We start from the raw sequence: 20,281 nt of genomic DNA, 5'->3' as shown, positions 1-20,281 counted from the left end.
ATTTCCAGTGACTGGCTGGAAGGGTCACACGAGTTTTAAGACTTTTACTGTAGCAAACTAAACTGAAAGCAACATTGCTTAAACTCGCTGATGAAGGATCATCCAGACTCGAAATGTTGACTCTATTCTCTCTCCACAGATGCTGTTAGACCTGCTGAGATTTCCCAGCATTTTTATTGCCTCGACCCTGTTTCGGTGGACAGCTTGTACTGTAAACTGCAGAAATATTTTCCTGTTTAACTTAAAATGACCGAAAATCCCTTTCCACTATGTGTCTCCCTCACTCTCTCATAGAATCCCTGCAGTGCAGAAAGAGGCCATTTGGCCCATCACATTTGCACCGACTCGCCGACAAAGCATCGTGCATGTAGCCCAACCCATCACGCAAACCAGCCTCCCATCCACTGACTCTGTCTATATTTCCCACTGCCTTGGCAAAGCAGCCAGCATAATTAAGGACTCCACGCACCCCGGACGTTCTCTCATCCGCTTTCTTCCGTCGGGAAAAAGATACAAAAGCCTGACGTCACGTACCAACCGACTCAAGAACAGCTTCTTCCCTGCTGCCATCAGACTTTTGAATGGGCCTACCTTGCATTAAATTGATCTTTCTCTACACCCCTAGCTATGACTGCGACACTACATTCTGTGCACTCTCGTTTCCTTCTCTATGAATGGTATGCTTTGTCTGTGTAGCACGCAGGAAACAATACTTTTCACTGTATATTAATACATGTGACAAATCAAATCAAATTACCCAGGCAGACCCCCTGCCCTATCCCCACAGCCCCACACATTTACCCCGTTCATCCCCAAACCTACACACCTTGGGACATTAAGAGGCAATTTATTGTTAGATCTCTTTGTTTCCACAGAGTGTGGGAGTCTGGTTGTTAAATTTCAATGGCTTTGTTGAGCACCCAAAGGTGCAGCACAGTTACACTCCCTTAGCTGCTCCCAAGACAAGAGAGAGTGAGCTATTTGCGCGCTTAGTTCATATACTCGTAATACCTCTGGGCTTAATCTCATTGGTGCGTTTAAATTGCACTGCCAAACCCTGATTGGTCTTCACTGGGACTGGGGCTGAGGTTGTCCGTTTGATTGCCGGAAGCGCGTCACCGGCGGCATGATGTCAGACGTTGCGGTGTCACATGGGCCGCGGGGCCGAAATTGGGAGCAGGCGGCAAAGAGGAAGGTCAGGCATCAGCATCGGCCCGGTGCAGCGCGGCCCATCATTTAGCATGGCCAATCCCCTTAACCAGCATGTCTTTGGACTTGCTCGCTCTGAAAAAACAATCATATGAATCGTCTCCTCCCCCCTCTAAGTGATAAAGATAATGTCATCCCAAAAATTGAATAAAATACCCTGCCAAACCAACTGTCTATGATTGCTGCCCTCTAACTATCGCCAACTCTGCACCCCAAAATGAACAAGCTTTTTAAAGTTTATTTCTTAGTGTCACAAGTAGGCTTACATTAACACTGCAATGAAGTTACTGTGAAAATCCCCTAGTCGCCACACTCTGGTGTCTGTTCGGGTACACTGAGGGAGAATTTAGCACGGCCAATCTACATAACTAATGTTGCAGTTGTATCGAACGTTGGTTCGGCCGCATTTGGAATACTGCGCCCAGTTCTGGTCACCACGCTACCAGAAGGATGTGGAGGCTTTAGAGAGAGTGCAGAGGAGGTTTACCAGGATGTTGCCTGGTATGGAAGGGCTTAGTTATGAGGAGAGATTGGGCAAACTGGGGTTGTTCTCACTGGAAAGACGGAGGTTTAGGGGGTGACCTAATAGAGGTGTATAAAATTATGAAAGGCATAGATAGGGTGAACGGTGGGAAGCTTTTTCCCAGGTTGGTCGTGGCGTTCACGAGGGGTCATAGGTTCAAGGTGAGGGGGGGGGAGGGTTTAACACGGATATCAGAAGGACGTATTTTACACACAGGATGGTGGGGGCCTGGAATGCGCTGCCGGGCAAGGTGGTGGAGGCGGACACACTGGGAACGTTTAAGACTTCTCTAGATAGCCACATGAACGGAGTGGGAATGGAGGGATACAAAAGAATGGTCTAGTTTGGACCAGGGAGCGGCGCGGGCTTGGAGGGCCGAAGGGCCTGTTCCTGTGCTGTATTATTCTTTGTTCTTTGTCTTTCGGACTGCGGAGCACCCGGAGGAAACCCATGCAGACTTCACACACTGACCCACGCCAGGTCCCTGGCGCTGTGAGGCAGCAGTGCTAACCACTGTGCCACCGTGCCTTTTCAGATGAAGTACTGACCTTCGATTTTTGAAGGCACGACATTCTATCACTTCACTCTATACAAAGCCTGTTTTATTATGTTGTTTTTGAGGAAGCATTCACCCGTCTGAAGAAATTGAAGGATTTTTGCCCGTGACGGATTGTTTATTGGTCCTGGTCGCAGTACGTAGGGTTAAAATTAAATATTGCTAGCTAATTCATCGAACTGCAGTGAGTGCACATAATGGCCTGATAAATAATAGGCTTTGGTTAATGCGCTATTAGATTCTTCCTTTGGAATAGTAAAGGTGATTTAGTATGTCTGTTGAATGCAGATTTATTCATAACATTGTGTCCTGCAGCATCCCTGATAGCTGGATGGATATAGATGTTCTAAAATGGTACAAATTGAGGTTCCAAGTGACTGTTGTGTGTACAAGAGATAAACTTGGAGCTTGGAAGCTCATGAGTGGCTGGTTGCCTGAATGTAGTTACGAGAAATACAATTTTTGTTCCAAGGTATTTTCAAAGGAATTTGCAACTATACTTTTAGTTGCAAGGCATCAAGACTATCTGGAGCTATCTGTGATAGATAGATAGGTTCTTGATTAATAAGGGACTATAGGGAAAAGTGGCCTAATTCTGCTCCTATGTCTTATGGTCTTGTACAAGGATATCCAGGCTTTGTTTTAGCACATAACCATGCAAGGAGTAAGGAACAGTTGTTCCAGAATAGTTTAAATTCTAGGTCACGGTTTGATTGTGTTTATTCTGGCACATGCCAAAGTCCTGGAGATCTTTTTGCAGCCTGTGCTGTATCTAGTAAATCCAGATTACAGTGACAAAGGGCGGAATTCTCCTATCCCGCGACTAAGTCCCGTGGCGGGGTGGGAAGGCGGTGTTTGCCATTGTGGATGCCGGCAGGAAAACACGCCAAATCTTCTGGCCCAACCTCATAAATTTTGCAACTGGATGTTTTGCGCCGTACTCTGTAGCGTGGCGGGGCAGGCCTGATGGCACATAGTCTGTCGTCCGATCCGGGCGCCATATTGAAAAGGTGCCCAACATCACTAACCCACAATTGAAGAAAGAAGGTGGATCTCTTGAAAATGATGATAGATCTCCGGGAGCACACTATGGCTGGAAGACGGACCACGTGAGAAAGAAGATGGATCTCCAGGAACATTCCGAGGCTGGAAAATGGAGCCCCTCCAGGACACCGTATAAGGAAGCTCCACCTGCAGTTATTTCCCCTACCCACTGCTGTGGTGTTCTGAGGTCCAGGGTTGCTGGAGGCCCCCATGCTAAACTCTGGAGGCAATCCAAGGCATTGTTCAGATGAGAGCCTACATTTGCATGCCAATTTGTTCCAAATGTGGTTTGCCATGGGCGGGGTGCAAATAAGGTTCACGACGGCTTCCAGCAGGCTTCCCGATCCACCATGGCAGACGATTCCAAAAACCAATTTTTGGGCCTCCTGCCAAATTCCTTCTCCCCCGCCCACTGGCGGAAGTATGGGAGAATTCCATCTAAGGTTGGCTGATCAACATCTCTACATTTGCCAAGATAATAGTCATTGGGGAATATTTAGCATGAACTCTGGGCGGCATGGTGGCACAGTGGTTAGCATTGCTGCTTCACAGCGCCAGGGACCCGGGTTTGATTCCCGGCTTGGGTCACAGTACGGGGCGGCACGGTAGCACAGTGGTGGGGCGGCACGGTAGCACAGTGGTGGGGTAGCACAGTGGTTAGCACTGCTGCTTCACAGCTCCAGGGACCTGGGTTCGATTCCCGGCTTGGGTCACTGTCTGTGTGGAGTTTGCACATTCTCCTCGTGTCTGCGTGGGTTTCCTCCGGGTACTCCGGTTTCCTCCCACAGTCCAAAGATGTGCGGGTTAGGTTGATTGGCCATACTAAAATTGCCCCTTAGTGTCCTGGGATGCGTAGATTAGAGGGATTAGCGGGTAAAATATGTAGGGATATGGGGGTAGGTAGGGCCTGGGTGGGATTGTGGTCGGTGCAGACCCGATGGGCCGAATGGCCTCTTTCTGTACTGTAGGGTTTCTATGATTTCTATGATTTTATATATTAGATATAACATGAACAACATGTTATCTGGCAACTATCCATGGAGTATTTTCTATATTGGATTTGTATTCTTGGGTTTCTGAGAGCAACACGTTTTAGAGCCAACTAGAGAGCAGGCACTAGATTTGGTAATGTGCAATAAAGCAAGATTATTTAATCAAGGTAGCAGTGGTCATAATATGATTGAACTTCACATTAAATTTGAGGGAGAGAGGAGAGGATTTAAGACTAGTGTTTTAAACTTAAATAAATAAATTATGATGGCATGGAGACAGCTGGCTAAAGTGAATTGGGAAATTAGATTAAAGGAGTAGAGAAATTAGATTAGAGAAGCAGTGGTGGACGTTTTAAGGAGATCTTTCAGAATACACAAAAGGTGCGTTCCAATTTTAAAGACTCTAAGGACAGGGCACATCACCTGTGGCTGACTAAAGGAGTTAAAGATAGTGTCAGATTGAAAGAAAAAGCATATAATTCCGCTGAGTGCTAAATTCTCCATCCTCTTCGGAGTGGCGACGGGTTGTGAACGGCTGGAGAATTCTGACCAAAGGGACATGCGTAGATTAAGTGAGTGGGCAAGAATTTCACAGACGGAGTATAATGTGGGAAAATGTGAACTTGTGAACTTTGGCAGGAAGAATATGAAAACAGCATATTTAATTGATGAGAGATTGCGATACTCCATTACAGAGGGATCTGGGTGTCTCGGGATATGAATCAGGAAAAGTTAATGTGGAGGTGCAGCAAATGATTAGGAAGGCAAATGCAATGTTGTTGCAATGGGAATGGAATATTAAAAGTAGGGTAGTTTTGCTACAGTTGCACAGGGTATTGGCGAGATCACATCTAGAGTATGGTGTATAGTTTTGGTCCCGTTACCTAAGAAAGGATATAAATGTGTTCGAAGTAGTTCAGAGAAGGTTCACTTGACTGCTGCCTGGGATACAGGGGTTACCTAATGAGGAGAGAGGTTGGACAGGCTGGGACTGTATCCATTGGAGTTTAGAAGGTTGAGAGGTGATTTTTTTTTAAATTGAGACATATACGACCCTGCGGTGGACTTGACATAGTGGATGCTAACAGGTTGTCTCCCTTTGTGGGAGAGACAAGAATTAGGGGGCACAGTTTAAAAATAAGGGGTCTCCCATTTAAGACGGAGATGAGAAGAAATCTTTTCTCTGAGGATTGTAAATCTTGGAGCTCTCTTTCCCCAGAGAGGGTAGGAGGCAGGTCAGTGAATACTTTTAAGGCAGAGATGGGTAGATTCTTGTCTAACAAGCGAGTCAAAGGTTATCAGACGTAGGTGGAATGTGGAATTGAGACCACAGTCAGATCAGTCATGATCTTATCAAATGGCGAAGCAGGCTGAAGCTAGTTAAAGGCCAAATCCTTCTAATTCGCGTGTTTGATTTGCATTTACTGCCCGTTGCAATCAGAACTTCCTTGGCACCCGTTTTTAGCTAGTGAAATGCCTGATGTGTTGAAAATAATTCCTGTAATGTCTCCCTTTGACTAGTAGTGTTCTGGCAATGCTGTTGCACTCAAAACTTTTCTTTTATCCCTCACCAAAAATGCTGATCCTTGGTATATCTGAGGAAAAAGGAAAACACAGCCAGAGCATACAGATCTCTGGATTGTTGATGGGTTTTGCATGTGCTGTTATCTTATGTTAGTTTTCTATTATTGTAACTTCCCTTGAATGAAATATGTGTCTCCCCTGTCTCTTCACATGAACTAAACCATCAGTCAGTACCATTTGCTTCTGCACACCTGTGGTTGAAACTGAGCATGTATTAATACATTTTGGAAGCTGTTAAAGATCTGAACTATGATTTACACTCATGACCCTTAGTGACCCTGTTGGTTATCCATTGCTTTTTGGAAAATTTGTCCAGTCGCAATTTTTTGCCGTATCTTATGGAGCTTGCATCGTTTTCTGACTTTACCATTCTGCAAGGTCAGACGAAAGGATATTTTTTGTGCATGAAGCAACTCTAATTCCTCCCAAGGCTGCACGTACATAGCCTGAACTGCTTTGACCTTCTGGCAATGTTGCACACTGTGTACTTAGGAGTGGCAGGTCCTAGATTTTAATTCTGTCCTGCGCAGCTGAGATCAGCAGGCAGCAGAGTGAGGATATTGTGTCTATCCATGGGTTTTCAAGTATCCACACCATAATATATGCATGTGCTTAATGTTGTAGTGTCTGTTTCTTCTTCTAGGGGTACCAAATTTGGGGGCGGCACGGTGGCACAATGGTTAGCACTGCTGCCTCACAGCGCCAGGGACCCAGGCTTGATTCCTGGCTCGGGTCACTGTCTGTGTGGCGTTTGCATGTTCTCCCGTGTCTGTGTGGGTTTCCTCCGGGTGCTCCGGTTTCCTCCCACAGTCCAAAGATGGGTTAGGTTGATTGGCCATGCTAAATTATCCATTGTGTCAGGAGATGTGTAGGTCAGAGGGGTTAGCAGGGGTGAATGTGTGGGGCTGTGGGGATAGGGCCTGGGGTGGGACTGTTGTCGGTGCAGACTTGGTGAGCCGAGTGCCCTCCTCCTGCGCTGTAGGGATTCTCGCAACGCCAGGGACCCAGGCTCGATTCTCGGCTCGGATCACTGCCTGTGTGGAGTCCACACGTTCTCCCCGTGTCTGTGTGGGTTTTCCTCCGGGTGCTCCGCTTTCCTCCCACAGTCCAGGTTAGGTGGATTGGAGATGCTAAATTGTCCCAAAATGTGTAAATTAGATGGGATTAGCCATGGTAAATGTGTGGGATTACAGGGATAGGGCAGGGGAGAGGGCCTGGGTAAGATACTCTGTCAGAGAATCGGTGCAGACTCAATGGACCGAATGGCCTCTTCTGAAGTCCAATGGAATGTTGTCATTTATGGCACTGGGAATGGAATGTTAAAACTAGGGTAGTTTTGCTACAGTTGTACAGGACATGGGCGAGAGCACATCTTGAGTACTGTGTACAGTTTTGATCCCCTTACATAAGGGAATCCCTCTTCTGTAGGAATTGTATGATTCCAAGTATGATCTTCCCTAATATGAACTTGTGTCATTTGAACTGACAGAATTGGCGCTTTTACAGTTGGTGTTTCTGTACAGCTGAGATGAGTTGGATGATATCAGAGTTTTGGTGGCAATATTTAGGAGATGGATAATTTATCAGTCTTGTGCACCTGTGCTCCCCCAGTGCAGTACATGTAGAAATCCAAAATATCCTACGAAACAAACTGATGCTTAGATATCTGTACGGCAAGAAGCTTCACTAATCCGAGGAACCGGGCCAAAAGGGTCTGAGGAAGTGGATACTGGTTTCTGGTGCAAATGATATAAAAGGTCCAAAGTTTCAGAAATTGCCTTCAGCGCCAGTGCTTTCATTATCAGCTGAGGCTTTCCCAGGCCAAAGACTCATCCAATAAGCAGCTGTTTTTGATTTTCATTCCATCCAGAATACATTTTTAAAAGTTAATTCTAGTTGTCAGTTGCTTTGCTTTTCGCTGTGAAACCACTTTTTGGACAAATCCTCAATTTTTTTTGTTCTTGGAATTTTACCCTGATTTCATGAACTCGGATTAAACTTGTATCTACAATCAAGATCTTTTTAAAAAAAATGTGTTTTTGAGGCTATGGGTACTTACAGCTGTCTATATATTCTATGTGAAAACAGCGTATTGAATTGTAATCATATCTAATTTGTTTGAATTGTGAGGAATTTAAGCGCAAGGCACATGACTTAAAAACAAAGTCCTATAGGATTATGTTGCATTTTGCTATCAAGCCACCATAAATTCTACCGCTTTATCTTTTAGCTTCACAAGGGAGGATGTAGCCTTTTCACTGGTATCCTGTTTCCACCTACGCTCTCAGATGACTGTACAATATTGCATTCCACTGCTGCGAAAAGATCTTTAGGATACAAGTCCTTCCTTCCAACATAAATCACTTAGAAATAGCACCAAAGTATACGTATCAATGTTATGTTTGGGGGAGTGCGTTATCAGGCAGTTTTTTGACCTCTTGCTCCAACCCATCTCACACCAGTGGGATACACGTCTCCTTTCTGCTGCCTGCATGGATCTTGCATTGTAATGAGATAGGCCCATTTCAGCCAAGATCCCAATAGGCAAAAAGCCACTGTGTTCCATTACCCATAATTTAGCACCAGTCTTCCTCAATGATTTGATTTGATTTATTATTGTCACATGTATTAGTATACAGTGAAAAGTATTGTTTCTTGCGTGCTATACAGACAAAGCATACCATTCCTAGAGAAGGAAACGAGAGAGTGCAGAATGTGGTGTTACAGTCATAGCTAGGGTGTAGAGAAAGATCAACTTGGTGCGAGGTAGGTCCATTCAAAAGTCTGACGGCAGCAGGGAAGAAGCTGGTCTTGAGTCGGTTGGTGCGTGACCTCAGACTTTTGTATCTTTTTCCCGACAGAAGAAGGTGGAAGAGAGAATGTCCAGGGTGCGTGGGGTCCTTAATTATGCTGGCTGCTTTTCCAAGGCAGCAGGAAGTATAGACAGAGTCAAAGAACAAAAAGAACAAAGAACAATACAGCACAGGAACAGGCCCTTCGGCCCTCCAAGTCTGCGCCGCTCCCTGGTCCGAACTAGATCATTCTTTTGTATCCCTCCATTCCCACTCCGTTCATGTGGCTATCTAGATAAGTCTTAAACATTCCCAGTGTGTCTGCCTCCAGCACCTTGCCTGGCAGCGCATTCCAGGCCCCCACCACCCTCTGTGTAAAATACGTCCTTCTGATATCCGTGTTAAACCTCCCCCCCCCCCCCCCCCCCCCCCCCCCTCACCTTGAACCTATGACCCCTCGTGAATGTCACCATCGATCTGGGAAAAAACTTCCCACCGTTCACCCTATCTATGCCTTTCATAATTTTATACACCTCTATTAGGTCACCCTGCATCCTCCGTCTTCCCAGTGAGAACAACCCCAGTTTTCCCAATCTCTCCTCATAACTAAGCCCTTCCAAACCAGGCAACATCCTGGTAAACCTGCTCTGCACTCTCTCTAAAGCCTCCACGTCCTTCTGGAGTCAATGGATGGGAGGCTGGTTTGCGTGATGGACTGGGTTTTGTTCACGACCCTTTGTAGTTTCTTGCGGTCTTGGGCAGAACAGGAGCCATACCAAGCTGTGATACAACCAGAAAGAATACTTTCTATGGTGCATCTGAGGCTGCAAGATGACTGGAATGGGAAATAGAAGTGCTGCAATATCGGGCAGCTGTTCTGAAATTGAAGGTTAGAAATGCTATTGAAGCAGCAGGAAGGGGAACTTAAATATGGAGCTACATCTGACCTCTGACTGATTAATGGTAACACTGGGTGCTACAGTAAGAAAGGATTCCATTCCCTCGCACTGCCAGTGCTCATTTCCCTCAAGTGTGTGTGTTTATATTACTTTGATTCTGTTTTGAAAAGTGTCTTCTCATAAGACCCTTCCTCATGAACGACCTTATTTGGATTGAAATAAAAAGTTCTTGCTCTTGAGCTTTTAACCACTGCTGCTGGAGTAATTACTGTTCTTTTCGTGCGAACGACATTGAATTGGGCTCAACCCTTAAACAAGAGAACTCAACCATTATATTGTGCCCTTCGTGACCTCAGTATGTGCTTCACAGCCAGTCAATGAGTTAAGGCTGACATCAAAGTGTTCTTGAAGCTGTTGGAGTTGAATTTTTGTATGTAATCATTAATAAACTGCTTTCTTGTAGGTTGCAATCAGTTAAGGGTTCACCTAGATTTATGAATGAAATGACATTCTCTCTTGTCCTGTTTAATTTTTAGAAGCTCTTTTTTTTTTCCTAACCTCGTGCCTTCCTTTTATGTCGGTGGCACAGTGAGTGAGCTCTGCTGCCTCACAGCGCCAGGGACCCGGGTTCGATTCCCAGCTCGGGTCACTGCCTGTGCGAAGTCTACACGTTCTCCCCGTGTCTGTGTGGGTTTCCTCCGGGAGCTCTGGTTTCCTCCCACGGTTTGAAAGACATGCTGGTTAGGTGCATTGGCCATGCTAAATTCTCCCTCTGTGTACCCGAACAGGCGCCAGAGTGTGGCGACTAGGGGATTTTCACAGTAACTTCATTGCGGTGTTTAATGTAAGCCTACTTGTGACACTAATAAATAAACTTAAAAACTGAAGTGATTTTACATGTATAATCCATTATTGGTAATTTGCGATTTTCTCATGTACTTAGTTATCAATCTTCTTATTTATTAGTAATTTGAAAGCCGATAATCTGAGAATCCAAGACTCATGATGAACAGAAAGTGGAAACTTCAAAATGCCATTGAAATGAACTACAACTAACAAAAATGATATAGCTTGACGGTAGACATCTGAAGGGTGATCCACTTGCATTGGCTAGGTTTATTATCAGGCCAGGCAAATGCTTTGTTCTCATTCTGAAACTGCCATTGTTGAGGATTTTGTTTGTGTAAGATTGCATTACTTTGCCAACAAATTGCACTTATCATAGAATCCCCAAGGTGCAGAAGGAGGTCATTTCGCCCATCGAGTCTGCACCAACCACAGTCCCACCCAGGTCCTATCCCCGTAATCCCATTTACCCTGCTATTCCCCTTGACACTGAGGGGTAATTTAGCATGGCCCATCAACCGAACCTGCACATCGTTGGAGTGTGGGAGGAAACCAGAGCACCCAGAGGAAACCCACACAGACACGGTGAGAATGTGCCAACTCCACACAGACAGTGACCCGAGCCGGGAATTGAACCCAGCTCCCTGGTGCTGTGAGGCAGCAGTGCTAACCACTGTGCCACCGTGCTGCCCACTTCACACAGTAAGTCCAGAATCTCATGGTCGTGTTGCACTTCCCTAAAATCACTTGCCTACATTGTGTCGATGTTTTTATAATGTTGCATTTTGTTTTGACAGGCGGTTGGATGATGACATTCGAACCGTAGTGAGAGGACAGACCAACGTGGGACAAGATGGTCGACAGGTATGAAACTACGTTTCTCAATTGGCGCTCTTTTATAGTCTGTGTTATGCTTGAAATTCCCTATTTACTCATTCCTGAATAAATACCTGTGAACTGACTTGACGGAGCGTAGAATCAGTTGTTGCTTATGAATAGTTTGTTTGTGTGATTGTCTTGTTTGTGCCATGCTGGATTCAACCATGAGCAAACTTTTGGAGTTTAAAAAAAATAAACACCTTGACAGTAAGAGGGAGCTTGTATTTGCTACCCCTTACCTAGAGTCCCTCAGGTCACACAAAGGAACAGAACGTGAGCAGTACTGCACTGGAACACAGCAGAGTGGATGAAGATGAGAGGCGAAGGTTCAGGAGTGACCAAGAAGTCAGAGAAAGTGCAGCATAAGAGGCCATGAAGATATTGTTTAGAAGGAAGGAGGACAAATGCAATAGAGAGGTGCAAACATGATCGAATTGTACCCAAAACATCTCTTGGGAGGGTCACAGGTGGGTGCACCTCATGTATTGGCATTAAATCTTGAGCTTTGAACCAGAATTGGTCTATTTGTATTTGTTTGTCAGCCCCTCAGTTTCTTGCCATCTCTCTGCCATTTCTTCTATCTCTTCCCTTCATCCTCTTTCACTTGTTTCTTTGTCCTCCTCTTTTATCACACTTTCAATTGTCGCCTTCTTTCATTTCTTTGTCATTCATCCTTTGGCTTTCTTCACCTCATCTACCCTTTTCTTTCATTTTCACATTTTGGTGGGATGGCAAGCACTTAGGATGGCCTGGGAAGCACTCAAACCAGTCATGCAACTGTGCAAGCAAGACATGGAATTATTTATTACAAAAAAGGCTGCAGGGAAAACCTTGGGAACGACAGGCCGGTGAGCCTCACATCTGTAGGAGGAAGTTGTTAGAAGGTATTTTGAAAGACAGGATCTACAGGCATTTAGAGACGCAAGGACTGATTAGGGACAGTCAGCATGGCTTTGTGAGTGGAAAATCATGTCTCACAAATTTGACAAAGTTTTTTGAAGGGGTAATCAAGAAGGTAGATGAGGGCAGTGCAGTTGATATTGTCGACATGGAGCTTTAGCAAGGCCTTTGACAAGATACCGCATGGTAGGTTGTTGCATAAGGTTAAATTTCACGGGATCCAGGGTGAGGTAGTCAAATGGATACAAAATTGGCTGGATGACAGAAGCCAGAGGACAGTTGTAGAGGGTTATTTTTCAAACTGGAGGCCTGTGAGCAGCAGTGTGCCTCAGGGATCAGTGCTGGGTCCACTGCTTTTTGTCATTTATGTTAATGATTTGGATGAGAATATAGGGGGCATGGTTAGTAAGTTTGCAGATGACACCAAGATTGGTGGCATAGTGGACAGTGAAGAAGGTTATCTAGGATTGCAACAGGATCTTGATCAATTGGGCCAGTGGGCTGACGAATGGCAGATGGAGTTTAATTTAGACAAATGCGAGGTGATGGATTTTGGTAGATTGAACCAGGGCAGGACTTACTCAGTTAATGGTCAGGCATTGGGAAGAGTTACAGAACAAAGAGATCTAGGGATACATGTTCAAAGCTCCTTGAAAGTGGAGTCACAGATGGACAGAGTGGTGAAGAAGGCATTCGGCAAGCTTGATTTCATTGGTCAGAACATTGAATACAGGAGTTGGGGCGTCTTGTTGAAGTTGTACAAGATATTAGTAAGGCCACACTTGGAATACTGTGTACAGTTCTGGTCACCCTATTGTAGAAAGGAAATTATTAAACTCGAAAGAATGCAGGAAACATTTACTAGGATGCTACCGGGGCTTGATGGTTTGAGTTATAAGGAGAGGCTGGAAAGACTGGGACTTTTTTCTCTGGAGTGTAGGAGGCTGAGGGGTGATCTTATAGAGGTCTATAAAATAATGAGGGGCATAGATCAGCTAGATCGTCAATATCTTTTCCCAGAAGTAGGGGAGTCTAAAATTAGAGCGCATAGGTTTAAGGTGAGAGGGGAGAGATACAAAAGTGTCCAGAGAGGCAATGTTTTCACACAGAGGATGGTGAGTGTCTGGAACAAGCTGCCAGAGGTAGTAGTATAGGCGGGTACAATTTTGTCTTTTAAAAAGCATTTAGACAGTTACATGGGTAAGATGGTTATAGAGGGATATGGGCCAAACGCGGGCAATTGGGACTAGCTTAGGGGTTTTAAAAAAAAAATGGGGCGACGTTGACAAGTTGGGCCTAAGGGCCTGTTTCCAAGCTGTAAACCTCTATGACTCTATTTGTCCACTGCAGACAGGTAGGTTAACACATAGGCCAGGGAGCACTTGGGTCAGGCAAGCTGACAGGTAGACATTGTGCAGGACAGGCAAGTGAACAAGCCAATCAACAGGTATTATTATGGCTGCGTATCAGCATGGATAGAGGACTGATTAACAGAAAGCAAAGAGTGGGAGAAATGGGTGTTTTTCTGGTTGGCGTTCAGTGACTAGTGGTGTACCTCAGGGAATCAATGTTGAGACCACAATTGTTTACAATTTGCATAGATGATTTGGAATTGGGGACCAAGTGCAGTGTGTCAAAGTTCGCAGGTGACACTAAGATGAGTGGTAGAGAAAAGTGTGCAGAGGACACTTAACGTCTGCAAAGGGATATGGATGGTCTAAGTGAATGGGCAAGGGTCTGTAAAATGGAGTACGATGTTGGTAAATGTGAGGTCATTCATTTTGGTAGGAAGAATAGCAAAATGGACCATTATTTAAATGGTAAAAAATGGCAGCATGCTGCCGTGTCCTTGTGCAAGAATCACAAAAAGTTGGTTTGCAGGTGCAGCAGGTAATTAAGAAAGCAAATGGAATTTTGTCCTTCATTGCTAGCGGGATGGAGTTTAAAAACAGCGAGGTTATGGTGCAGCTGTATAAGGTGCTGGTGAGGCCACACCTGGAGTACTGTGTACAGTTTTGGTCTCCGTACTTGAGAAAGGATATACTGGCACTGGAGGGGGTACAGAGGAGATTCACGAGGTTGATTCCGGAGTTGAGAGGGTTGGCTTATGAGGAGAGACTGAGTAGACTGGACTATGCTTATTGGAATTCAGAAGAATGAGGGGAGATCTTATGGAAACATGCAAGATTACGAAGGGAATAGATAAGATGGAAGCAGGGAGGTTGTTTCCACTGGCGGGTGAAACTAGAACTAGGGGGCATGACAAAATAAGGGGGAGCAGATTTAGGACTTAGTTGAGGAGGAACTTCTTCACCCAAAAGGATGTGAATCTGTGGAATTCCCTGCCCAGTGAAGTAGTTGAGGCTACCTCTTTGAATGTTTTTAAGGCAAAGATAGATTTTTGATTGGTAAAGGAATTAAGGACTCTGGTGAGCTGAGTCCATGAAAAGATCAGCCATGATTCTTATTGAATGGCGGAACAGGCTTGAGGGGCCAAATGGCCTACTCCTACTCCTAGTTATGTTCTTATGAGTAAGCTTGCAGGGTGATACTCCTGTGAACTGAGGAAATAAACAAGTGGTCCAGCAGGCGGACAAGTGGAAGACCTTTGCAAGACGTCTTGCACAAACCAGAGTGTTTCCCAGTCATCTTCCAGCTGCCCACATCTGCTTGCAATCCACTCACCCTAACCAGATCTAATTTGTTTCTGCTCCAAGGTGTCTCGACCTGTGGTTTTCACATTGCATCCCTTCCACTGTAGTGAAACTGTACTCAATAAGTAGACAGGTGGACTAAGAAGCATTTGTGAACAACTCTGGGTGTGTTGGAGCAGGGTTGGAGTGGGAATGCTTCCAGGTGGATCAGGCCACTGAGGGCCCAAGGGTAATGGGTCAGATGGAACTGCTGCGGCATGCATAGAACATAGAACAGTACAGCACAGAACAGGCCCTTCGGCCCACGATGTTGTGCCGAGCTTTATCTGAAACCAGGATCAAGCTATCCCACTCCCTATCATCCTGGTGTGCTCCATGTGCCTATCCAATAACCGCTTAAATGTTTCTAAAGTGTCTGACTCCACTATCACTGCAGGCAGTCCATTCCACACCCCAACCACTCTCTGCGTAAAGAACCTACCTCTGATATCCGTCCTGTATCTCCAACCACGAACCCTATAGTTATGCCCCCTTGTAATAGCTCCATCCACCCGAGGAAACAGTCTCTGAACGTTCACTCTATCTATCCCCTTCATCATTTTATACACCTCTATTAAGTCTCCCCTCAGCCTCCTCCGCTCCAGAGAGAACAGCCCCAGCTCCCTCAACCTTTCCTCATAAGACCGACACTCCAAACCAGGCAGCATCCTGGTAAATCTCCTCCGCACTCTTTCCAGCGCTTCCACATCCTTCTTATAGTGAGGTGACCAGAACTGCACACAATATTCCAAATGTGGTCTCACCAAGGTCCTGTACAGTTGCAGCATAACCCCACGGCTCTTAAACTCCAACCCCCTGTTAATAAAAGCTAACACACTATAGGCCTTCTTCACAGCTCTATCCACTTGACTGGCAACCTTTAGAGATCTGTGGATATGGACCCCAAGATCTCTCTGTTCCTCCACAGTCTTCAGAACCCTACCTTTGACCCTGTAATCCACATTTAAATTTGTCCTACCAAAATGAATCACCTCACATTTATCAGGGTTAAACTCCATTTGCCATTTTTCAGCTCAGCTTTGCATCCTATCTATGTCTCTTTGCAGCCTACAACAGCCCTCCACCTCATCCACTACTCCACCAATCTTGGTGTCATCAGCAAATTTACTGATCCACCCTTCAGCCCCCTCCTCTAAGTCATTAATAAAAATCACAAAGAGCAGAGGACCAAGCACTGATCCCTGCGGCACACCGCTAGCAACCTGCCTCCAATCCGAAAATTTTCCATCGACCACCACCCTCTGTCTTCGGTCAGACAGCCAGTTACCTATCCAATCGGCCAACTTTCCCTCTATCCCACACCTCCTCACTTTCATCATAAGCCGACCATGGGGGACCTTATCAAACGCCTTACTAAAATCCATGTATATGACATCAACTGCCCTACCTTCATCAACACACTTAGTTACCTCCTCAAAAAATTCTATCAAATTTGTGAGGCACGACTTGCCCTTCACGAATCCGTGCTGACTATCTCGGATTAATCCGCATCTTTCTAAATGGTCGTAAATCCCCTCCCTAAGGACCCTTTCCATCAATTTACCAACCACCGAAGTAAGACTAACCGGTCTATAATTACCAGGGTCATTTCTATTCCCTTTCTTAAACAGAGGAACAACATTCGCCATTCTCCAGTCCTCTGGCACCATCCCCGTGGACAGTGAGGACCCAAAGATCAACGCCAAAGGCTCTGCAATCTCATCCCTTGCCTCCCACAGAATCCTAGGATACATTTCATCAGGCCCAGGGGACTTATCGACCTTCAGTTTATTCAAAACTGCCAAGACATCCTCCCTCCGAACATCTATTTCCTCCAGCCTATTAGCCTGTAACACCTTCTCTTCCTCAAAAACATGGCCCCTCTCCTTGGTGAACACTGAAGAAAAGTATTCATTCATCACCTCGCCTATCTCTACTGACTCCATACACAAGTTCCCACTACTGTCCTTGACCGGCCCTAACCTCACCCTGGTCATTCTTTTATTCCTCACATAAGAGTAAAAAGCCTTGGGGTTTTCCTTGATCCGACCCGCCAAGGACTTCTCATGTCCCCTCCTAGCTCTCCTAAGCCTGGCTGGTGTTCAGTCATAAGAGCTCGACTGAATTGCTAGATGGAGCCAAAATGAGCCAATGTGAACTGTAGCCTATTGGTACGAACCTGAGGCATTGGAGCTGAAACGGTTAATCATGTCCAATCTGGTAACCAAACCAAATAGTGAATTGCGCATAATAAAAACAGGAAGTGCTGGCAAAACTCAACAGGTCTGGCAGCATCTGTGGAGAGAAAAACGGGATTACACACACACCGAGTAGAGCATCCTTCTCATAGAATCATAGAATCCCTACAATACAAAAGGATATCATTTGGCCCATTGAACCTGTACCAACCACAATCCCACCCAGCTTTGACAAAGGGTCATCTGGACTCGAAACATCAGCTCTTTTCTCTCCTTACAGATGCTGCCAGACCTGCTGAGATTTTCCAGCATTTTCTCTTTTGGTTTCACAATCCCACCCAGGCCCTATTCCCGTAACCCCACACATTTACCCTGCTAATCCCCCTGACAGTAAGGGGCAATTTAGCATGGCCAATCACCCCAACCACTCGTACTGAATTGGCTGTTGCCAAAGTCTGGGAGATCTGATCGGTCATCCCCCAAAACCCACATCTTAACAAATTTAACTGACAGTGAAGCCAGGGAATACTGCAGACACACGTCCATAAGCACAGAGGGGGAGATCTAATGCGAATTAAGTACGAATGGAACTATGTTTTTTAAAAAAACAAGCAATAATAAGATACAGACAAAAGTAATTTCAGACTTGGACTGCTCTTTAAATTGATGCTCCAAGCCAGTAAGCTTGGAGTCAACATGTAGGCAGTTGGATAATGGCTAAATCTCTATTTCAGCTAGGCAGTGATTGTCAGTGTAGCCCACAGTCATGAGACACATTTGTAAGAAATGTCACCCTGAGCATGTGCCAGACGCAAGGCTTTTAGCTGTATCGATCAGCAAGATCTCTTTCTATAACAAAAACAGGAAACGCTGGAAAATCTCAGCAGGTCTGACAGCATCTGTGGAGAGAGAATAGAGCCAACGTTTCAAGTCAGGAATAGCCCTTTGTTAGGACTCTGACGAAGGGTCATCCAGACTCAAAACGTTGGCTCTATTCTCTCTCTCCACAGATGCTGTCAGACCTGCTGGGATTTTCCAGCGTTTTCGGTTTTTGTTTCAGATTCCAGCATCTGCAGTATTTTGCTTTTATCTCCTCCTATAAGTTGCTTTCTGTGCCTGAAGAACCCCTGTAGCTCATCCATAGAATGTTAACGATCTGTCTTCTCTCTCGCTGGAAACATATAAGTGATTTTAAGGCTGTAATTTAATCGAAGTGTTCTGATCTCTTCCAAACCTTTGAGACCGGTGCGGTTCCCTTATCCATATGGAGATGCTCATATTCCATAAGAATGCCAGTGCAAAAAAACAGATACAGAAAAGGTTTTCCCATCTGGGGACCTGTTATTAAAACAGGGAGCTTCCGCTAGTTCAAAATTCTTTTGTGCAAATATGCAAGCTTGCATTTGCGAGAGCGAATTACAGAAATCTACAGGCCTTTTTTCCCCTGGCTGGTCTGGTTCCAGAACAGAGGTACGAGCATGGTCTCTCAACACTGCTCTCTGTTATTCCTCCACCTGATGCAAGGCACCCTTTGGGAACACTGTGCTCCCTTTGCACATGCACATAACCTCACAGTTATACCCTTTCAATCTAAGTATTTTGGTCTGCCAACTTTGATACCGCAGACCTCATACCGTGAGTGCATTTAAACTGGAACCTTGTGTTTGGTGAGTTAGAGGTGGAACCGGTGAATTTGGCAGCACCTCGAGAACCCCCCCAAACTGCTGCCAAGAGGATTGTTTGGGTTATTTATTTCCCCTGATTGGAGCTGGCTGTGGAAGAACCATGCCTTCACCCCACCAGTAGCCAAAACCTCCAAGTGTCTAAAGAGAAAGAAAACAGAGATTAAATGATGGAGAGCAGGCTATAAATATTTATGGCCTAATTTTTTTTTAATATATGCAAGTGACAACATGCCAAGAAAAGTGTGGAAATCATTTAATTGTTTCCATATTTTGTGTGCTTTCAAGGGACGATGTGAGGTGTTGTAACATGTGATATCATACCACTGCTCTAAACAAAAAAGCTGAATTAATTTGAAGCAATTACGTATGTATGTGTGCATATATAAAAAGAATTCTCTGATCTGTGCTGAATTAGCGGGTGTTAGTGACAGCAATGTGATGACCTTAATGTCCCCAAACCAAAAAAATTGAAAATTCACCCAGGATTCCATTCCTGATTTTTTTCTAGTTTTGCCAGCAATTTCCGTAGGATGCTATTTGCTTCAGAGTGTGGTGCTTGAATAACCCAGCACGCGAGTGCAGGAGAAGCCACGGTGGCACAGTGGTTAGCACTGCTGCCTCACAGTGCTAGGGATCCGGGTTCAATTCCGGCCTTGGAAGTTTCGGTGCGGAGTTTGCACATTCTCCCCGTGTCTGCGTGGGTTTCCTCCGGGTGCTCCGGTTTCCCCCCCGCAGTCCAAAGATGTGTGGGTTAGGTTGATTGGCCATGCTCAATTGGCCCTAGTGTGAGGGGATTATCAGGGTAAATATTTAGGGTTACGGGAATAGGGCCTGGGTGGGATTGTGGTCGGTGCAGACTCGATGGGCTGAATGGCCTCCTTTTGCACTGTAGGGATTGTCTGTGAATTGTGAGAAATAGTTCTTCAGAAGCTTATGTTCTACTATTGTTGCTGTATCGTCACACAACGAGCACGTTTAGCAAAATGCTCCAGTGCTGTAATTGGCTTTGTAGTGGGTTTTATTGGGCTGTTGCCTTTTTGTCTGATGCCTGTGGATATACATAATAACATTTATAAAATGGTGAAACTTGTAGATGTCAGTTGCTTCTTAAAGAGACTTGTCCAATTCTAACCTTACTGCTGAGGATTCCAGATAAGGTTTTAAAGTCTAATGTCGCAAGTAGGCTTACATTAACAGTGCAATAAAGTTACTGTGAAAATCCCCTAGTCGCCACACTCTGGCGCCTGTTCGGGTACAGTGAGGGAGAATTTAACATGGCCATTGCACCTAATCAGCACATCTTTTGGACTGTGGGAGGAAACCGGAGTACCCGGAGGAAACGCACGCAGACATGAGGAGAACTTTCCAAGCCAGGAATCAAACCCAGGTCCCTGCCTCAAGCTGGCCTTTAATTGCTTGATCATGTAGCACTGATTGTTGTCATGGACTACCGGGGTCTGGGTCCATAGGACTCTAAAATC

The 20,281-nt window shown here is 45.3% G+C and overlaps 1 protein-coding gene across 1 annotated transcript in view; it reads left to right on the top strand.

The window, feature by feature from the left end:
• vps53 (VPS53 subunit of GARP complex) overlaps positions 1-20,281 on the top strand; it is a 293,849-nt gene that overhangs the window by 22,185 nt on the left and 251,383 nt on the right. The window contains exon 4 of the mRNA XM_078224778.1: positions 11,243-11,309. Coding sequence (XP_078080904.1) covers positions 11,243-11,309 — 67 coding nt within the window. The remainder of the gene's footprint in view (positions 1-11,242; positions 11,310-20,281) is intronic.

Source organism: Mustelus asterias, chromosome 12 (assembly GCF_964213995.1).
Source record: "Mustelus asterias chromosome 12, sMusAst1.hap1.1, whole genome shotgun sequence".
Taxonomy (NCBI): domain Eukaryota; kingdom Metazoa; phylum Chordata; class Chondrichthyes; order Carcharhiniformes; family Triakidae; genus Mustelus; species Mustelus asterias.
The sequence above is the reverse complement of the archived record's forward strand: the minus strand, read 5'-3'. Positions and strand labels throughout refer to the sequence as shown.